Source organism: Daphnia pulex, chromosome 6, assembly GCF_021134715.1.
Source record: "Daphnia pulex isolate KAP4 chromosome 6, ASM2113471v1".
Classification (NCBI taxonomy): domain Eukaryota; kingdom Metazoa; phylum Arthropoda; class Branchiopoda; order Diplostraca; family Daphniidae; genus Daphnia; species Daphnia pulex.
In genome coordinates this window covers 1,296,602-1,317,284 of record NC_060022.1, presented here as the reverse complement: position 1 = coordinate 1,317,284, position 20,683 = coordinate 1,296,602, and the positions used below count along the sequence as shown (strand labels likewise).

At 42.0% G+C, this 20,683-nt stretch overlaps 5 protein-coding genes across 5 annotated transcripts; 4 read left to right on the top strand and 1 right to left on the bottom strand.

Annotated features, from left to right (window-relative positions):
* Positions 1-199: 199 nt before the first annotated feature.
* LOC124196122 (endocuticle structural glycoprotein SgAbd-5-like) lies at positions 200-19,457 on the bottom strand. Its single transcript, XM_046590941.1, has 5 exons — positions 19,391-19,457; positions 18,827-19,037; positions 1,082-1,228; positions 826-953; positions 200-716 (listed from the first exon to the last, which is right to left on the bottom strand). Exons 3-5 carry the CDS (start codon positions 1,088-1,090, stop codon positions 539-541), a joined length of 315 nt encoding a protein of 104 aa, XP_046446897.1. The 5' UTR covers positions 1,091-1,228; positions 18,827-19,037; positions 19,391-19,457; the 3' UTR covers positions 200-538.
* LOC124196118 (cuticle protein CP14.6-like) lies at positions 6,454-7,636 on the top strand. Its single transcript, XM_046590936.1, has 3 exons — positions 6,454-6,716; positions 6,873-6,997; positions 7,067-7,636. The coding sequence occupies exons 1-3, from the start codon at positions 6,711-6,713 to the stop codon at positions 7,398-7,400; spliced, it is 465 nt and encodes a 154-aa protein (XP_046446892.1). The 5' UTR covers positions 6,454-6,710; the 3' UTR covers positions 7,401-7,636.
* LOC124196121 (larval cuticle protein LCP-22-like) lies at positions 11,127-12,359 on the top strand. Its single transcript, XM_046590940.1, has 3 exons — positions 11,127-11,368; positions 11,431-11,552; positions 11,620-12,359. The coding sequence occupies exons 1-3, from the start codon at positions 11,360-11,362 to the stop codon at positions 11,873-11,875; spliced, it is 387 nt and encodes a 128-aa protein (XP_046446896.1). The 5' UTR covers positions 11,127-11,359; the 3' UTR covers positions 11,876-12,359.
* Positions 15,105-16,299, top strand: LOC124196119 (endocuticle structural glycoprotein SgAbd-3-like). The gene is made up of 3 exons (XM_046590938.1): positions 15,105-15,381; positions 15,497-15,627; positions 15,694-16,299. The coding sequence occupies exons 1-3, from the start codon at positions 15,373-15,375 to the stop codon at positions 15,947-15,949; spliced, it is 396 nt and encodes a 131-aa protein (XP_046446894.1). The 5' UTR covers positions 15,105-15,372; the 3' UTR covers positions 15,950-16,299.
* On the top strand, positions 17,641-18,533 carry LOC124196120 (endocuticle structural glycoprotein ABD-4-like). The gene is made up of 3 exons (XM_046590939.1): positions 17,641-17,752; positions 17,820-17,953; positions 18,068-18,533. Exons 1-3 carry the CDS (start codon positions 17,744-17,746, stop codon positions 18,312-18,314), a joined length of 390 nt encoding a protein of 129 aa, XP_046446895.1. The 5' UTR covers positions 17,641-17,743; the 3' UTR covers positions 18,315-18,533.
* Positions 19,458-20,683: the final 1,226 nt, after the last annotated feature.

The window sequence follows — 20,683 nt, the reverse complement described above, 5'->3', positions numbered from 1 at the left end:
CTGTTGCAGCCAAGTCGGACTGATGTTGGATGCTGGTGAAGGTTAACATTTTCACCCCCAACAGTTATTCAATATTGCTCAGTCATCGCTGACAGACCTAGCCGCCAAAATTTGATAAAATATGATTGGTTTTCTTTTTTTTCTTTTTTATTGAAAAGGAATGTTTTAAATATTGAAATAAGCCGATTGTTGTTTTAGCTTTTGGTATACAAACAGGTGTATTTCTATGCGTTGCGTGTGATAGAGTTGTATAGACAAATAGAATTTTTGTTTTCGAGTAAAATCAAGAAATAGGAAAATTCAAATAGGAATATTGGCGCCAATTTTCAAATTGGGTTTTGCTTCGCTCGTAGCTTAATTTTTAAAATAAAAATAGGCGGCTCGGTTCATTGCATCATCGTAATAATTGAAGCGATGATAACAATGAACCAAAATACTGTATATCAAAGGCTGGTGAGGAGGGGGGATTGATTTGGCGATATCGGTTTGTCCAGTCCAGTGAGTTGAGAATAGTCCAATAAGAATGTGTCAAAACTTCTTATGAGACAGTCACTTTAGGCTGGAATCCCCTCTCGTCAGCGACGAAAGTGATGGTGACGGTTTTGCCTTCGGGGGTCTTCCACGAGATGCTGCCGTTGGAGGTAGATCCGGACTCTTCGCCAATCTTCTTCTGTTCTCCGGCCTCTGATCGCTTAATACCATCTCCAGTTTCGTATCTGAATTGTCAACCAATTTACTATTTACTAATTTCCGTTTTACCATTTTTCAGCAAGATACTTTGCTGCCAATGAAACTATTAAATCAAAGAGTGAAAGGAATAATTACGAGAAGGAATAGCTGCCATCCTCCTTCTGATCGAATTCGGAGCTGAGGATCGGGACTGGGGTGTTGCCGCCTTGGGGAGCGGATGAGACGATGGCCACCAAAGCGGCGAAAAGAGCGACGGCGAACATCTTCAAGCGTATCCGGAATTTCAAAGAACAGATCACATAATTAATTAAATGTGCCTTCGCTGTTGGATCAATAGCTTTTGTTCTATAACTAAGGTATTGTATTAGTAAGAGATAATTCCACAACTTACCGGTTGCATGTTGGATAATTTGCTTTTGCTTTGGAGATGAGCAAGAATGCTTGTGAAGATCTACCGTCCGGACTGGCAGCTTTTATAGCAGAAAATTTCCCAAGCAACAAATAGACACGGGGAGATGAGCAGGCTAAAGAGAGGGATCTCCTCATTTCCACCGAAAAACCGAAGAAAAAATATACATATACGTACGAAAAAAAAGGCCATCTATAAGCAAGCAGCAGAGAAATCGTGACGACCCTTCGTCCTTTCTCCTCCTACCTCCCTCCTCAATATATTTTTTTTTCGCGTTAACACCCGCCAGTAATAAAGATTGCGCATGTCTATCTCATTTGCATTTGAATTTTATGCACTTAAAATACTAGACGTGAATTCAAGTACTATTATATAAAAGAGAATCTCATCAAATTCGCCGTTTTTTTTCTCTTTCTTATTATTGATGAAGACGGGGTTTTCTGGCATCTGTCCATCCCTTCCTCAATGCGAATGGTATGATCATCAAACAAAAACGAATAGACTCTCTCGACGACTGTAAGGTGATGTGCCAAACGCATTGTATCTATCCAACCATATGTGTCTGTCGTCATGGCCTCCTTTCTCTCTCTCTCCATCTCTCTTGCCGTGTCATTAAAAAAGCTCAAAATGTCCTTTACTGTATTTTTATTGTCCAGCCGCAGTCGTTTCATCGCTCTCTCTGAGTCAAGAACCGCTTGACCTGCGCGTACAATGCCGCAACTTTTTAACTACATGTCCTATAATAATAACAATAAATAGAGGCTGGTCAGATACAACTGTGAATCTTTGCCATTTGGCATTTGCCAATTCATCTTTCGCCAGATATTTGACAAAACTTTTTGATCCGGTCCAAATTGGATACAGCACACGATCAAATGTGAAAACCATTATTCATTCGATTCAAAAGAATAAAGGAAATTTTCACTTTCACTTTTACTTGGGAAATTTGTTAAGATAAAATCTTATTTAAATAAAAATACGTTGAACTACGTCTAGAAGGACTGCTATAACGATTATGCCGAATAAAATTGGCTGTAATTGAGATGCACAAGAAATAATTCCCACGTAAAACAACCTGAATATTCATATAGGTTAAACGGTACATTTATGAGATCTTTTTATGGTCATGGGAAAGGATCCTCTTGTTGCATTGATACCTACAGCTAAATTTCGGCCCTGCAGCACTCATATGGAAATGATGTCAAATTCATTTGATGATTAATATGATGTTAATTCATTTGTTGCCTTGTTTCTTTTTGCGCTTTTCTTTTATGTTGTATTTAAGGCGAATACCGTCATCATCATTAATCACCATCTTTGGCTTTTTTGTTTCTTCCTGTCTTCAATCAAAGTGAACGGCGCAATGTCTGTCCTTTTACGGCCCTGCAATTTTCGGTTTCATCATGTAATTTGCATTCGGCAATAACCTGGAATTCAGTTAATTTGAAACTAAAGTACCATTCACCAAACGATCAGAATTATTCGAATTAAATTCAAATTTACCGCTGGAATAATAGCAAAGTCTATAAACAAATGAGTGATGAGAGAACAAAACAATAGCGAGGATTTTTAGAAAATGCCAGCGATTTAGACTTCCAAACGTACGGGAGTGATGGGAACCCGCAAAAAGACCTTGATGACATTTTCTATCACGACTCCATGTGTTGATGTCATCCCCTTCCATATAGAAAGAGAAAAAATAAAAAATAAAACACGATTGTTGTTTTGATGGGATAGATAGAAGTGGTGGGACTAGGTTTATCATTCAACAACTGCGTGCTGTCACCTCTATACGGTCGCTGGCTTCTCTACGCGCGGGAGAATTGAAATAACCTTATTCCCGCAGCAACTGCAGCTGTTTGATGCGCCGTGTATAGCTACTACTTCACCGTCCTACCTGTTGTGAATGATGATGCGGTCGTGTTTGATGTTGGTGTGTCCTTGCAGGGGGAACGAACGTCGTGCAGCCGTGACGGCGAATAATAGCGCGCGGTGGAGAAGTCAAGAGTGCCATCACGATTATGTTGATGCGACACAACTTCTTTAACTTCGCTCGACAAAAATAAAATCGGGTTTTCCCCCTTTGACGAATACAACCTCTTTAAAAAAATAAAAAAATAAAAGTCCTCGGTGAACCCGCCCCCGTGCGGTTGACCATATCGCCGCGTTCAATTCCCGCGTGATTCGTGCATAAAGCCACAGTAATAACAACAACAAAGCCATGCGAAAGAAGAGACAAGTTTCGTTTTTTTTTGTTCTGTATGCGCTATGCATATTTTTTTGGTTAAAATAAGAAGGAGAAAATTCCGGTGGGGAAAACCGCAGGAAAATGTAAAAAACCCCAAAGGATTCTATAAGAGCAAGGTCGTTTTAATGACACTTGAGTGCACTTTCTCATTCTGACCAAAGAGTAAACAAACATACTATATTCCGAGTATAATCAAGTCATCACTATTGTAGCGCGCAAGTACCAACATTTAAAAAACGCTGCGTGAAAAGACATCAAAACCCGGTCTTGCCATCGCCGGCCGCTTTTCGTCGCAGTCAAAGAGGATTAAGGTCCCGCAACCTTGACACTCTGGAGAAGCAGAAGTTAAAAGACGACGCAATTGACTCTGAAAAGTGCGCGGACGAAGAGGATCGGCGTGTAGTCGAACGCGTGAGCGCGCAACGATGTCGGCAGTATCGCATTAAACAGCAGCAGCAGCGGAATCGTCGCCAGAAAATTGTCTGATAATTACAGGGGAGCGGGATGGTCTGCTATACATGTCGGGCTGGTGTCCTCATTCTCTTGCTGTTATTCTGCGAAGCGATTAAAATATTAGATTCCTACCTTCCCCTCGACAAAAAAAAAAAAAAATAAATAATTCTGTTACGTGTTTAACCCAGTAATTATAACGCATAAAAGATGCACAGCAGGGAGAAACCGGCCTCAAGGTGGATGCGCACAATGGGCCTAGAACCGCCTCGATTCCAACTGAATTTTTCTGACACTCGAGTGTTGAAATTTCAGTCAAAAGAAATGAAAACGCCGAATGGAAGGGAAAACTTTCGCTTTCTCGCTCGACCCACACGTGTGTCGACGACGTGTGTACAATACAAATGCACTTGATGACGTTATACGGTGAATAATGGTTCGAGTTGCGTGTGTATAGAGGGCCAGCCGCAAACGCATTCGGGTCGTCAAATGTGTATGAAATCAATCAACAGTTAGACCCGCGACTGAATATTTTTACCTTTCGATCATTCAGTGGCACGTCTATTTCTATTGAGATTCTCTTATTTTGTAAAACGGTTGAAACGGTGTAGAAACAGCGGGGCCATCAATGTTGAAAGCATCGCCAAAATACCGGTAGCTTATAGAACCTATTCTTTGTTCGATGTGAAACTCAATCAACTGCGGATGCACATAACTATATAACATATCGGTGTAGACACACAACTCTCTAATTTCTAATATTAGCTTTCACCTGTTAGCATCTTGTCTCCGCTTTCAATATGTGATGGAGAGGGCGTAGACCCTGCTGGCGGGTATCACCATCTTCATCTTTTTCATACACTCCAGCAGACATCATGTCTGTCCTTTTTTTTTCTTTCTCCCTCGGCCGTGTCCAGAATAGACGCGCATAGTAAGTAAATATGATGTCGTAATCCCATTTTGCATATAGCGTCCTATTAAAAAAATAAAAAGCTGGAACTGACGGACAGTTGGACACGGGTGAATCCCGTGTCCGCACAAAGGCGAAACGAGAAATGATTTCTAGACACAAAAGGGCGGAGGGTGAAAGTGTGACCGTGTTACAACCTCCAAGCGACCGACCGACAAACAGTTTGCGCTGTACATACATTAGAAACGAAGCGACTTTTCTTCTTCTTCTTTAATTTGTTCCCTTTGCAAAGGCATGACGATCGAGGACGCTTGTTATTTACCGTGTAGCTATATTTCTTTTCCAAGTCGGTTCTTTTCTTCTCTTTTCGCTTTTCACTACAGACTTTGAATGCAGCACAGAGCCATTCTTTTCCCTTTTTTCCACGTAAAGCACCGGCGTATAACTCGGAGTAGCGCTGTATAATGGTCGTCTCATCTTTTCTATATGTGACAGAGTTATGTATACACCCCAAGCCGAGTAGAGTAGCGCTAGATGTATTTCAAACTCGCCTTTCACTTTTCCCTTCGAGACTCAATGAGGTTCTGAAAAATAAAAAGATGATCCTCGTCTCATCCGCCCAATATGGGCGAAAATTAGCGTTTCGTGCCAGGCGCCGAGGCGCGTCCAATGACTTTTTCGGCAGGGAAGTGAAAACTTTTTTGGGTTATGTGCCGTTCGGGAGCTTAATATCTATGGCGACGATGATGACCCGCATTTTTCGCGGAAAATAAAACAGTAGGCTACACAGTTGCTTGCTATAGCAAACTACATATCCCAATGCGGTTCGGTTGGCTTTGTTGATGGATCGTGTGCTGAGACTGCCAGGTCATAGTGCCCGCCAGATATCTCAGTAATAGATCTATCAGACAATATAGGGAGCAGCGCGTATTATGCTAATTGCCTAATTCCATCCATTTTTTTTTAAGGGGGGATTACCTTGTGTCTGGATACCGAGAAGTCAGGATCCCGGAATGAACAATAACAACAAAAAAGCGTGTGTAATGCGTTTAGCATTGAACCGGACGCAATTACAGCCCTGCAAAAAATGGTACGAGGCGAATTCCAAAATCGCAGCGACGATAAAACAAAAAAAGTTGAATCGATGATGCAATTTCGAAAAGGAAGGAAAGAGAAAGGAGAATTAAGTGATTCAAAGTCGACTCGAATTCGTCGAAGAACATTCGATCACATCGTCGCACAATGAAAATGTGGTGTAACAAAAAAGGAGGGGGGAAATAAACAAAAAAATCTGAAAAAATCTGGAAAGGAATAGGTTTTTGTTTCCTTTTGATGGTGGATATGTCATCCATCAAACGCTCAATCTATACTATTATACAATGGGAGAGAGAGAGAGAAAACCTCAACATGTTGAGGGGGGGAGGTAAAAGATATGAACGGCGGAATGTCGGAGAGAGAAATGCTCTTCGGAGGCCAATAGAAAAAGGAAAGAAAAAAAATATAGCCGACGGAACCGACGGTACGGAACGGTGCGGATGATAATAAACAATAGGAAAAAAAAGCTATTGCTCAAGTACGCACCATTATCACGCCACCGCCATCGCTCATCCTCTCGCTGATATAACGTATAGAGTCTTTTTCTTTTTTCTTTTTTAGAAAACTCTTGTGAGAAGAAGAAGAAATAGTTTTGTTGTTGGAGAGTTGTGAAGAAAAAGAGAAGAGGGGGTGGAGGATAAGGCGGAGGACGACGAAGGTGATGAAATGTGAATACACACACAAGAAAGAGAGAAGGCTGGTTGTGGGTGAGCTGGTGGGGTCCTTGGCGTGGTTTTCTTGGGAGAATCGTTTTTGTGTCTTGATGTGTTCCTTCCTCTCCGCTGACGCCGGCAACCAACTCACGAAGGTACCTCGTGGAGGAGGGCCTGGCCTAACATTTTCTGGAATGTATAAAACGCCAGGCGGAGTACAGAAGAGCGTCGCACATCACCTCAAGCATCCGCACAATGAAGGTGGGTAAAAATCTTCCCCGAAACCAACTATTTCTTTGGATTGAATCAAGACGTTTACAGAGAAACATTTTTAACTTCAATTCTCTTATTCTTCGTTCTTGTTTTATTTCCCCCCGTCCCATCTCCCTGTGTGCCCTTTTAAAAAAATATGTCCAGGTATTTGTTTTAGCAGTTCTCATCGGCGTAGTGGCCGCCATGCCGCAGGATGCGGCTAAACCGCCAGTTGAAATCATCACGTCCGAGAGCGAAGGACCCAATTTGGACGGCAGTTACAAATTCAAGTGAGTTGATTCAATCCACTTCCGGATATCGTAATAGCAGTAACTTATAACCAATCAAATGAAAAACAGGTTCGAAACGGCCGATGGCGTGAAACGCGAAGAGGAAGGAGCCCAGAAACAGATCGGAGAAGAGTCTGGAGCGACGTCTCGAGGCTCGTGGTCCTACACGGCGCCGGAAGGTGACAAGATCGAGCTGACCTTCGTCGCCGACGAAAACGGGTTCCAGCCGCAGGGCGCTCACCTTCCCGTGGCTCCCGAGCCGTCGCCGGCCATCAAGCGAGCCTTGGCCATCATCGCACGAACCAACGCCGCCGACGAGGCCCGCGCTGCCGGCATGAGCACCAAGCAGAAACTCCAAATGCTCGGCCTCCTCGACCAGCGACTTGGCCTCAATCGTAAATAAATTGTCATTCCCCAATTTCACAATCAAACCCCCAATCGATGCGCTCCCACGCGCACACAACCCCCCAACTTTTGTTTATATTGCAATTTTTTTTCGATTAAAACAAAAAAACGAACAAAAACCAAAAGAAAAAATTGACCAACCACTAATACTCGATGATGAATCTTGGGCCTCCTCTTTTTATAGTGATACTTTTGGAAAAGACCGTCATTAAAATAAACGAGATGAAAGAGTGATAAACATACATATCAAAAAAAGGAAAAAAAAACGTATTACAAATGAACACGTCACTACATACACCCACACTTATTATTTTCCATTCATTTCCTTTTGAAATTCAAATTTGAAATTTTTTTTTAAATAAAAAAAGAATGAAAGAGCTATAAGGGTAGCGCATAATAAATAACAAGGATGACGAGCAAGAGTCGAGGTTTTCAAAAGAGTTGATGGTGATGAGCAGCGATGAGCAGGTGCTTGGGATATGCCAAGGCCGCCGTCAAACAACTTTCGATTTTCTTTCTTTTTGTTTTTTTTCCCCGTCAGAGTTCCATCCATCGAAGGAAAGGGAAATCCAAAATAGTCATCATCAGGTAATTTTGCCCTCGAGGCGAAGATTATACGCAAGCACAGCCGGCGGAGGCCGCCAAAGTAAAAGTTGTGACGCCGCTAAACTTTGATTTCGAAATAATAGTAAAAAACATTTGGCGCTCGGAAACTTTAATAAAAGTTAAGATTCTATAAACGAATTCTGTTAGAATTAAATGTGATTTCAGAAGAAATCAAATTTTTTTCGTCGCAAGTTCAGGGGAACCTGCTGCTCATGTTTGAATCGTCCGGTTAATAAAAATGTCCTTGAAGATCCTGTTTGAAGTGCGTCCAAAGTTGATGGCCTGTCTTTCATCATCATCATCTTCTTCTTCTAGCGCTATAGTTCCTTTCTCTTCTTCTATATACGTCCGTGTGTCGATGTTTTGAATGCAGAAGCACACAATCACGATATTAATGGCAGATCGTGCCGAATTTTACCCTCTCACTTTTCTCATCCTTGAGTCAATCAGCCCACAACCAATTGAATTTTTGCCATTTTCGAATTTGAACTTTTTGTTTTAAAAAATGCGCACTTTTTGGACGGCAATCAACAGCGACGCCAGACGTCAAACGCGTAACTTTTAAACTCTTAAATTTGATTCGATTTTAAATATTACCCGACTTAAAACGCGTAATGGGTTTGCAATTCGACACGGTTATTTCCTCTGCACCATTAGTTAAATTGGTGCCGCCGCCGCAGCAGTTCAAACATACAAGCGGGAAAACTTGAAAAAAAAAATGGAACCTCCAAATAAAAAATATTTTTTAACGGGCGATAATATGCTGCGGTTTTAATATTTTTGGGGGTGGTTCAAAAAGCATGTTAATACTAAACAAACTGCTGTACGGTGTACTCACGTACACACACACACACGTCGATAAATGCGTGTGCCGTCAACATAAAAGGAAGGTAAGATTTTCTCGGTGTTCAACAAGATGCAGCCTGCGTCAAGGTCGAGGTGGCATATAACTACAGTCAAATGTTGTGGCCGAGTCCAGTCGGATAAACATCTTTTTCACTCTCTTGTGATGCTCAAACGATTCCGAAGGACACTCTACATCCTCTTGCCTTTTAAAAAAGACCCTCCGAAGTAAAAGAAAAATGGATACTATACATATGCCTTATCACACATGTTCTCGGTACCCATCGCTTCATTTGACACGTACAGAGAAAAACAATAAGCGCAATTGTTATTGCTGTTACACGCGAGAAATATCTTCTCTCGGGAAAGGGGAGAAAAGAAAAACCGACCGTAAAATTTGTCGTCGGGGTTTTTTCTTTTCTTTTCTTATGGTGGTGGAATGTTGACTCGAGGAGAAAGTTGTTGACTTTAAAAGGACATTTGTTTTTTCTTCTTCAAGAAGAGAGATGACGCGGAAATGAAAGCTTCTCTATGTGACACACCGGGGTACAAAATATTATTAACTATATTTTTGGCTGACAAATTTGTTCTGTTGTTGATAGTTGGCTTTGTACTTCGTCGGCGACTTGTGTATTTACCCACACACAAGTGACCCTTACATGGTCAGGTTTGGCATGTGGGAGCGACAAGCCATTGTTATTGCATCATGCAAACGAATAAAGAAATCGGAATCGAAACTTTTTAAAAAGATTAGTGTCATTACGTTGGCTAATGAATCTATTATAAAGAATGGGGGGGGGGGAAGTCAACCGAGCATTTAGCAGATCATTGGGCAATATCAAAAGATCTCTATCGATATTTGAATTTAAACGGTCTTGATATTATTGTTATTGGGAGACTATTCTTTCTTCTCGATCGGACGATTGGAAACACCTGCCAGTTTCTTTTACGGCCGTTTTTTACGGGAGAAGAATGAGGGTAATTAAACACTTTGATTGCGCTGGTATCTCAAATCATACGGCCCCCGTCTCTATTAATCGTTTTTCGATAGTCATCTCGCTGACACCGGCAACCTCCTACAAGTTGCATGGAAACGTTACGACACCGGGGAGACATTGACAGGTGATTCGGCTAACGTGTTTCAACATTTCCAAATGGACAGACGGGACTGCGGGATCGAATTCGACTACTAAGACGGGATTTCCAGATATCAACGGGTGTCTTTTGTTTTGAGCATGGTAACAGTCGAGAATAAGGAGGATTGATTATTGTAACCAAGGTTAACTGAAGCAACATCCTTGTTGCATTCCAAATGAAACATCACTTCTCTCTATAGCTGGACGCTGTGTAGAGCTGCGGCTGGAATATGAATCGGGAAGTGAATGTCTTGCGGATGCAGCAGCTACTACATAGTGATGGGTATATTTCTGTCTGAAAATAATCTTTTCGCTTAAAATGTTCAACTTCCATCAAGGTTGTGGTGCTGTGCATTTCGGCAGAAATGCAATAAGGAAGATGTTTTGACCAATCGACAACACTCCTTCCTCAAGACACATGTCATTTTCAAAAAACGAGGGGAAAAACAAATTTGGCGCTAAAGAAACAACCGGCGGGAAATTTGAAAAGTTCCAAGAATTTGAAAAACGACCCGGAGTGAGAGAGCAGCACAAGAGATGAATAATAATGATCCGTCTAATAATAAATTAACAGACGAAGAAGAAGAAGAAGAAGAAAAAGAAAAAAAGTAAAAGTAAAAGTGGACGGGCTTTGGGATTGACCCTGGATGGTGTTGATGGTTGCCCTAGGGTAGGAGAAGAGGAGTGTCGTTTCTCTAGATGTTGCTGTTTTGATTGCCTGTTTGGGTATAACGAGAAATATAGCGAGAGAGCCGGGCAATCACGTCACGTGTTGCTATGAACAAACGTGAAACCGAATGCCACACCACATCGTTTTATTCTTCTTCTTCTTCCCAGTCTAAATCTTCCCTCTCTCTTTCTTCTAATACCAAGAAGAAGAACATGGACCTCTACCAAATACCCCTCTCTCCCGGCCTCCTTTTTGCTTCGGCTAACAGTTAGCGGTGGGATTATAGACTCTAACCCACCACACATATACGTTATGTACACACCTCAAAGACACGAACATAAAACACAAGTTGAAAGGCCACGAAAGACGATCCGAAACGAAAGGCGTCGATGTGAATTTCTGGCACAAAAGCCAACTCGCATAAAAAATCGAAGAAAAGGGCCAAAAGAAGCTAGCGACTCCCCACCCACACAGACGGGGGCAACGAGTCGAATCCTCTTCTTCGTCTACCGAATTTGATTCTCTCTCTCTCTCTCCTTCTAGCACGTGTGTGTAGAAAGAAGAGACTGTCTACATAGTAAATTCATGGCCTATCGTCGGAGAGTCTGAGGTATATAAAGCGGACCATCGTTCGATACAAGACACACACAACATTCTCTCATCAACCGAGAAAATATCCCAACTCTCCTCCCAACACTCATCATGAAATTCGTAAGTTTTTCTCCATCAACTCTAACTTAACTGGAATTTGAAATTTTCATTTGACTCAACAGTTGGTATTGATCGCTTTGGTTGCCGTCGCTGCTGCCGCACCGGCTAAGCTCGATGAGGACAAACCCATCGAGATCATCTCATCCAACAGCGAAATGAACGCCGATGGAAGCTACTCTTTCGAGTAAGTTTTTTCAGCAGTGCTCGCACAATGACATCTTCTAACTAAATCGTCTGAATTGTCTCGACAGTTTCGAATCCGCCGATGGCACAAAAGTTTCCGAGAGCGGCAGCCAGAAGCAAGTCGGACCTAAACCCGAGGATATCGGCACAGTCTCCAAGGGATCTTACTCTTTCACCACTCCCGATGGCGTCGTCTTGACCGTCAACTGGGTTGCCGATGAAAACGGTTTCCAGGCCACCGGTGACCATTTGCCCACTCCTCCCCCCATGCCCGAGCACGTCGTCAAGATGCTCGCCGACTTGAAGGCTGCCGGTCTTCTGTAAACCAACCAAACCCCATCGACCTAGCCAAATGAAAAAAAAAATCCAAAAAATTGTGTCTACCTTATAAATAAAATTGTTTTTCCATACACAAAACCAAACGTTGAAATGGAATCGAAAGTGATTGATACGACCAACAAATTGTAAATAGCCCGCCCACTACCACCGCACGCAGTTTTGACATCCCTTTTGGCTAATACCCAACACAACTATGCAATTTAGCAGTGAAAAGAATCCTCCCTTTTTTTATTTTTATTTTTTTAGTGTTCCTCAGAGGATCCATCTAGTAAATGATTTTGGGACTTTTGCTCACCAATGGATCGCAAACGTGTGAAACCATTTTTTTCTAGCTTTTATATTTTTATCTTTCGATTTTTCCTTTGGTTAATTGGGACATTTTCGTTGTGTTCATTTGATTCGATTGCAATTTTAATTTCTATAATTCATTTTCAGTAAAAAATACAAGTAAACGGTTCCAACCATTGCAGTCGAGCCGTTTCACTTTTTTTTATTTTTGCCCCCGTTTATTCTTATGGGATTTGGAGAATTCTCCCACGTTCAATGGAGGACCTCCGCAGACGATGGCGGGTCGTGAGCCGAGAGAGTTGACGAACCGACCGAGTTTGGTATCAACAAGACGGCGACACATTAATATCATTACACGGCAGTTTTCTTCTCTCCTTTTCATTCGCTAAAGAAAGGGGAAAACACGACGTCATTCAGACGTTCACCCCCCCCCCCCCACAAAAGGAATCATAATGTCTTTGGTCCAAAAACAACATTTCAGTCGAGAGTCTCATTGACCTTTTTCGCCAAAACGGGAATATTCGATCGTTGCGATCCTGTGGGCCCAGATAATTACGTAAAATCTTCTCTTTCTCTCTCTCTTAAGAAGACGAAATGTAATTGGCTTTCAGCCAATAAATAAAATAACCAAACGAAAATTAAAGATTTATGGTAATTACGTTTACGAGACGAGGTCGTCACGAGAGCGCATCTTCTTCTTCTTTACGTCTGGCGATGCTCAAGGACGACCCTGGGCCGACCAGTTGTAGAGAGAGAGAGAGAAAAAGAGATGGGATCATCTGAGTTGCGCACCTTCGAGGCTAAACAGGTTTTTCACTTTTCCACATTACAACAAGACAAGAAAGAAAGAACAAAAATTCCCTGTTTTGTCTTGTTGTGATTGTTTCTTCCATAAAAAGAAGTTTCATTCATGATGATTGGGTGGTCGATTACGTGCACGATATTACCCACGCTATACAGAGAAATGTTCACCAACAAAATAAAATGAAACTTTTCTACTTCTAAAATCTCTTTTCACTTTTCGCCATATTTTTCGGTTTCAAAAAATCGCGGGGATCAGACGTACGTGAAATACGGCGGCGGCCCTTATTAACAATGGTCGACGTCTGGGTTAGTAATAATACGATTTGAGAAATGAGTGAAAGGGGGCGACCGACCAAGAGGATTTGAGGTCCGGTTGAGTCACTGACTAGCGTCGCATTGTGGGTCGAAAAATTGCGCAAAAGTTGAATTTAAGGAAACAAAAATAAATAAAATAAATACCGTTAATAAATAGCTACGACGACGACAACAACAAAACGGGGATTCGCCAAGAAAAATGAAATGGTAGGGCGTGTTTTTTTCAAGCGCGAAGGATATAATAATAACAGGTGAATATGCAGATGGTGAAAAGAAAAAAGGGAAAACACACCACTGGCCCAGTAGCCCACAGACAGCGGCGGAGATGCGCATCAACAAATACTAAAAAGGATTTGAGAAATAGAAGACGAATATAAATCTTTTTCTTTTTAATGCGCCCTGGCTCTTGCGACCTCCTTTTTTAGATTTCTGTGCATAGCTATTTATATAATCAATTCACTTGTATTCAACATCTTTAAAATGTTTTTTTTTAGAAAATTCCAATATGACCTAATACGAGTTCGTTTATCTGGAAGAATGTGGGGATGTAGAAACTGAAATGCTTTTGATTGATCATCGTGGCGTTCCTCTCACCTATGCGCCACAAAGGCTGGAATTTAAGCGGCGGCTATAAGCGCAGTAGCGCCATTTAACCTTGACGTCCGCCTCCGCCATCATCATCAATCCGCTCCTACTCCTCCTCCTCCTCCGCTTCTCTCCGGATGCGTAACGTGTCGTTCTATCAATGTTATTGGGAAATGACAAACTACACAGTCTTTGACATCTTTGTTCGACTGTTCGTTTGCCTAACATGCGAACCAAAAAAAAAAAACAAAAAAACAAAAGCAAAATTTTGTTCGTGCGAATCGGCCAAAAAAAATACGGCGGGAAAAATTCAAATCGCGTCCGGTGTTAAATGATGCCTGTCTCGCACGCAGCGGTGACTGCCGTATAAATAAATTACCCGGCCATAAAGCATTTTGCTGTGCGGCCCTGAGGATATTTGTACCAGTCCATCTCTAATGGCAATCTAATCCTATATGCACATCCTTTTCTCTAGCTCTCGTCCATTTTTGCCCATTATTATTCAAAACATCCAAATAACAATTTAAAAAAAAAAAGAAAAACGACGAGAAATGCGAAACCCCCAATCTCCTAGTTCTTCTTCTTTCCCAGACTACTGCCATCATTTTGTTCGCCTTTTTCTTGTTTCTCATCAAAAGCCATTAAAATTCGATTTTTGAGGAGATTCTCTGCTGATGGTCGTCCTCCCATTCATCACTTTAAATTCTTTGCACGCCCGTCGCTGTTTTTGTTTTTCTTTTCCAAAGTTTGTTTTTTAGTTCACCCCGGTGCAGTGAGTCGTTTCCTTTCACTTGTTGTTGTTTGATGTGCTGTGTGCAATTTTAAGCATTTTGGCGTCTCTATCAGCTAGCTATGAGCTTAGCCCATTTCCTACTGCTGTGGATGATGCTTATTTTTTGGCGTGAGAGCGTGAGTGGTCACGCCCTACAGGTAAAGAGGATCGTGTTTTGTATATTTTAACTCACCGGCAAACCAAGCCAAAGAGCGAACGAACGGTTGGCATGTCTGAATTTCGGTTCAAAAAGAATGTCAGCACATGGGATAAAAAGAAAAAAAAAGGATAAAAGATGAAAGATAAAGACATGATGGCCGGCATTGGGGCAAAGGCAAACACGAAAAAGGAGAGAGAGAAGAAAAAAAGAAGACGAAGCAAATGAAGGTGACTGGAAAAGGGAAGACGACGAAAATAAAAGCAGGCGCGGGATGGGCCAGCGTGTATAGCATAGGGAAAACATACCCGGACAAGTGCCTCCTCCTCCTCCCCGAGAGAACTAAAACGAAAAGAAAAACAAAAAGAAAAAATAAAATTCTCTGCCCGTCGCGTTGAACTGCAGCAAACCTGAGAGCACCTGTGTGTATATAAAAGGAGGAACCGTCCGATGAGACCGGCAGTAGCTAACCGCATCCCCTCTACACACTGACCAAAGCACCAGTGCAAAGTCTTTGCTCTTAAGGAATCTCTCAGCTTCGTTCAAATCCCCAAAACAAAAATGAAAGTCGTAAGTTTCAACATTTTTGTTATTTGGATCTTATTTTTGTTTTGTTTTCCTCTTTTGATATTGCGCAGTCAATTTGCAACGATTTCAATAATATCCTGTGATTTTTCGCATTCAGTTTATTCTCGGAGTTTTCTGTGGTCTCTTGGTCGCCTGCAACGCCGCTCCCGCAAAAGTGGACGAAGTCAAGCCCATCGCCATCGTCCGCTCGGCCAGCGAGAACAACGCCGATGGCAGTTACTCGTACAGGTAACACTTTAGAACAACCAGACTTCTCATTTTATAGTACATCTAATCCGATGTGATGCCTGGCAGTTTCGAGAGCGAAGATGGCACCAAGATGGAGGAAAGTGGCAACCAGAAACAAGTCGGACCTAAGCCCGAAGATATCGGCACCGTTTCCCGCGGATCTTACTCCTTCACCACTCCCGATGGCGTCGTCTTGACTGTCAACTGGGTCGCAGATGAGAACGGTTTCCAGGCCACCGGTGACCATTTGCCCACACCTCCCCCCATGCCCGAGCATGTCGTCAAGATGCTCGCCGACTTGAAGGCTGCCGGCCTCCTGTAAACGATTCCAAATTTCCATCCGAACCGACAACTGGAATATTCACCGGAAACAAACAGCCCATGATGTAAATATCGACCGATCGGATGCCAAACAAACACGCACATCGTCCCACACAAATATTTCCCATTTCGTCTCTCCTTGCGACTTTCTTTCGGCGTTGCCAACGGACTTGTTCATCGGTCGTTTTGAACATTATTTCACCCATTTTTCTATAGGCTTTTTTGATATCTTAGCTGTACACGCAAAACCCAAACAACAACAGGAACAACACAAAATTCGGTCATTGTTACTCGTATCCCCCATATGACTACACATTACCCTGATTTCTTTTCCATTTTCTACATTTTGTGTCAGAAAGAAAATACAAACGACAACATTTTTCTTTAAGAAAAAAACCAACTCAACTCGAACGTTTTCACTTTTCCTTTTATTGCTTTGTTAAAAATCCTTAAATCGGAGGTCCTCGGAGAAATCAAATAGTAAAAAAAGGGGAAGAAGAAGAAAAAACGAATTCTTTGAGTCAACGTCGTAAAGACGAACCAACAGATAACTGCCGTGTTTTGTTTTGTGGATATCCGAGACCGCGCGGCCAAAATTCCATTTGGCCATATGCTGGTTAACAGCTCGGCAAAAGAGAAAAAAAAATCCTTATCGCTGATCCAGCAGCAGAAGCAACAACTTTTTGATAGCCACACAAAGTTTTTCAATTGGGGAAAAAAAATGCCAAGAGATTCATTCGAGTGAAGCTAAAAAAAGAACGTCTAGAGAACAGAGTGTGTGGTTGTATCTGGCCCGGCGAATGATTTATTACATAAAGGAGGGACAAAGCAGTAAAAAAAAGGGAAACTACCGAATTTGATTGAAAAATCGGGCCACCATAAGTAACAATCGGTGCGTCTGTGTAGCGCAGACGTGAAGACAGCAATGTAATAAATACGGCGTGTGCTACTTGTAAAATGGTAAAGGCCGTCACGAAAAAGGCAATGGACCGGTAATTCAACATCCAGAAGTGGATGCGATGATATCGGCAAATGTCACCCGCATTTTTATCGCGTCATAATGCAAGGGACGTGCATTCTCAAGCAGTGGCTGAAAATCTGAAAGGCGATTATTCAGCAAATTTATCGTTCAATTTGATTTCCCTCAAGGTATGGATATCTATTCCTTCCTGGTGGTCTGCGGCTGGCTTTCTACACGGCCACACATTTTGTATAGAACAGAAGACACTATCACAAAGTTATAAACACATCAAGGTCAGGTGAGAGAGTCAAATACCACAAAGTCCAGAAGAAATGCAGTTGAACTTTGAAACAACAACTGTGATTTGAATCTCGTAAAAAAAAAGAATTCTCCCGGACGTTATTAAGTTAGCCACAACCACACAACCCAAAAGAAAAAGAAAGTATATTCGGATATCATTAGACACATTGTCGGACATTCCTAATATATGTGTCTGTAGCCCTATGGCAGGGAATATAGGAATGCCTTATCAATGGGCTACTGGGCCAGGGGGATAATGATATGATGATATCTGTCGCCGCAGGTGCTAACCCCGACGTATTATAACCAACCTTTTCCCCTATAATCCCAAACATGTTCTGTGTGTATACTTGTACAAGGCAAAAGGAAGAAGGAAAAAACAGAAGCAACGCGATGGCCTATAAAAAGGGCGAACCACTTCGACTAGACCAGCAGTAGGCCTAATCGACCCTCTCCCTTTACACCACTGACCGATTTGGCTCTTCTATTACTTTCTTCTAGCCCTTAAACAAAATTTAAAAAGAAAAAGAAAAAATGAAAGTGGTAAGTTTCCCCCCTACCTACATTCTTGCGGTGGTTTTCTCTGATCTTCGCTGATGTGTGTTTTCAGTTCATTTTCGGAGTTTTCCTCGGTCTACTGGCCACCGTCTGGGCCGCTCCCACCGACAAGTTGGATGAGGTGAAACCCATCGCCATCGTCCGTTCAATCAGTGAGAACAACCCTGACGGCAGTTACTCGTACAGGTGACCTAGAGAGCCGAGATCTCATTTGCATAGACGTGTTAATAGCTGAGACTGTATAGCGCCAGCGCTGGGCCATCATGATATAATAACGACACGCTTTTACGGCGACGACAGTTTCGAAGGCGAAGACGGAACCAAGGTCGACGAGAGCGGCAATCAGAAACGAGTCGGACCCAAAGCCGAGGATATCGGCACCATCTCAAGTGGATCTTATTCCTACCTCTCTCCCGATGGCACTCCAATCAGCGTCGTCTGGACTTCGAACGAGAACGGATTCGTGGCCACCGGTGACCATTTGCCAACTCCTCCGCCGATGCCCCAACATGTCGTCAAGATGCTCGACGGCCACCTCGAAAAGTGAATGTCGTTGGCGAAGCTCAACCATACCAACACCCAGTCTTGATAATTGGCTTGTTACTAACACAAATGTATAGATTTAATTTTCGTTTTCACTAATTTAGTGTTGGGTGAACGGTTGTAGATGAAAGGTTTCGGCCAGCTTGGAAAAGATTTCGCAATTTTCGATTGATAAACTTGAACGAAGAGGTGCCGATAGGTCCCTCTTGGTTACAACATTTTCTATAGTTTTCTGTGTTACTTTGCTTGAAGTGTCAAGTTAAAAAAATTTGAATTTTGTTTACCCACAGACAAAGTTGTTAGATACAAAACAAGCCTGATCTGCAGTCGTTTTACCAAATGAACAACCACTTCCTTTGGTTATTTAAAAAAACCGTGACTGAGTAAACAAAAATAGCAAACAGGGAAAACAGTTCCAGTCAACCGCCTAGCTCTGGAATAATCGTACTCCGTCCTTAAAGATTTACAATCAACACCAGATAATCAAAAAGGAAGAATAGAGAGTATTTTTCCTACCTTTATGCCCGGGAAATACGGCCAGGCATCCACTTTGGCTCCATTCGTTGAAGAGGTGCATCCAGCAGGCAGGATAGGAAAAAGGGGGGCCCTCGTGAATACCCCCACACTCGCATGGGTGTACACGAGGACTTTTTAAGAAAGGGGAAGAAGAGATAGGTAATTCGGACCGACATCAGTAGTTTCTCCAGTCAAACGGGATGCTGTATATCTAAATGAAAAATAAAAAATTGGTTACGAAAAATTTTGACAAAGCAACAAGTAAGGAAAAGTTGAAAATGAGACAGTGGCTAAACCCTGTGAGCGATGATACTGAGATTGTTGATGACAGGTCAATACAAGAACAAGAAAAACTGGCATATCTGGCCTTGTTGTTACGCTGTTTCAGATCTCAAATCTGCACCAAGGTGTGATGGTTACAGTGCAAACAATGAAAAAAACTGCCATGACAGGGGGCACACATGATAAATGTTCCTCAGGCAATAACATTCACGAATTTGTAACAAGTTTCTTTTCTATTGGAGCTCCCATATTCATTTCATTTGTATTTTAAGTTTTTTTTACCTGCCAAACCGCATGGAATGGAGAGCATGAAGAGCTGCGACACCAGAGTTCAGACTTCAGTTCACACGAATCAAATTTTTGTAATTTTATCTGTTGCAGATTTTATTATTCGTGCAGCACTGCAGCCACGTTACCAGAAAAGTGATCGTTCCATTGTCTTTAAACTCTTTATAATCTTTTTTTGAAGAACTTGACTTGCCTTTTTCGAAACTTTTGAACAAAGGAAAGCAGACGACACTTATCTTCTAATTAGTCATGCATCTAAAATATCGATTAATTATTAAAAATCGACGAAGTTTCTGTTTATTCTCACTTTTTTTTTATTCTCTTTCAATAGAAACAATTTGAACATAGAAAATTCTTTTACCCTCTGGTTTTATTCATCTCTTCAGCGGCCCAATGCTTGGTCATTTCCTTTTTTATTCCGTATTCGATTGCTTATCTCCCCTATATACATAATAGCTTTTCTTCCTTTTTGCCAAAGCAGAAGCCAGATAGAGGCTCTAGCAAGAAGCATCTCTCAATCTAAATGCGCTTGCCGGGTCAAGCGCATCTTGTGTGCACAATAGTTGGCATTCTCCAGTCTCCACAATGTGTAATTCCTTTGGGTTTTCTTCGCTAAGGGAGGACAGCTAGATCCGTTGATCCGTCGTTAAGAGATGTCCCGAGCGATTTGCATATGCAATCTGCTGGAAACAAAAGGGACCGTAAAAGGAAACGGTTTCAAAGAAGAAGAAAGTAGCAACGCAGCAGACAATATAAAAAAAATAAAATAGAAAACTCTTAGGGATTTCCGCGAAAAAAGATGGATGGATCCTAAGAAACTTCGCGCATTCAATACATAAAACCGTCCTAGCATATCAACTCATCTTTTCTATTCTTATACTGCCCACAAAACGTAAAAAAAACGATAAAAGTTTGAAACAATCCACTTGTCTGACATATTAACCCACTTCTTTTGTTGTTGGTGTCACCAGCCCTTCAGACTGGGCCTTGTTGCGCTGGCGTGATGACCGGACATGAGCTTGCGCAATGTCTTAATAATGGCGTGAATGGTTATCTTACAGCAGCAGCGGAATGATTACAAGTGGCAGAGTATCTCAACCGCACCGTCACCTGTTGCGAATCGCGTTTCGCACGATCGAACCCGCGCTCAACCCAACGAAAGCGCGACCCGATTCGCATATAGAAAACTCAATTGGAAATTTCAGCTCTCGCGTCGTGTCGTTCTGCGCCATAAGCGCCGCAAAAAAACAAAAGCAAAAATCAGCGAATAATTCGTAATCATCCTTC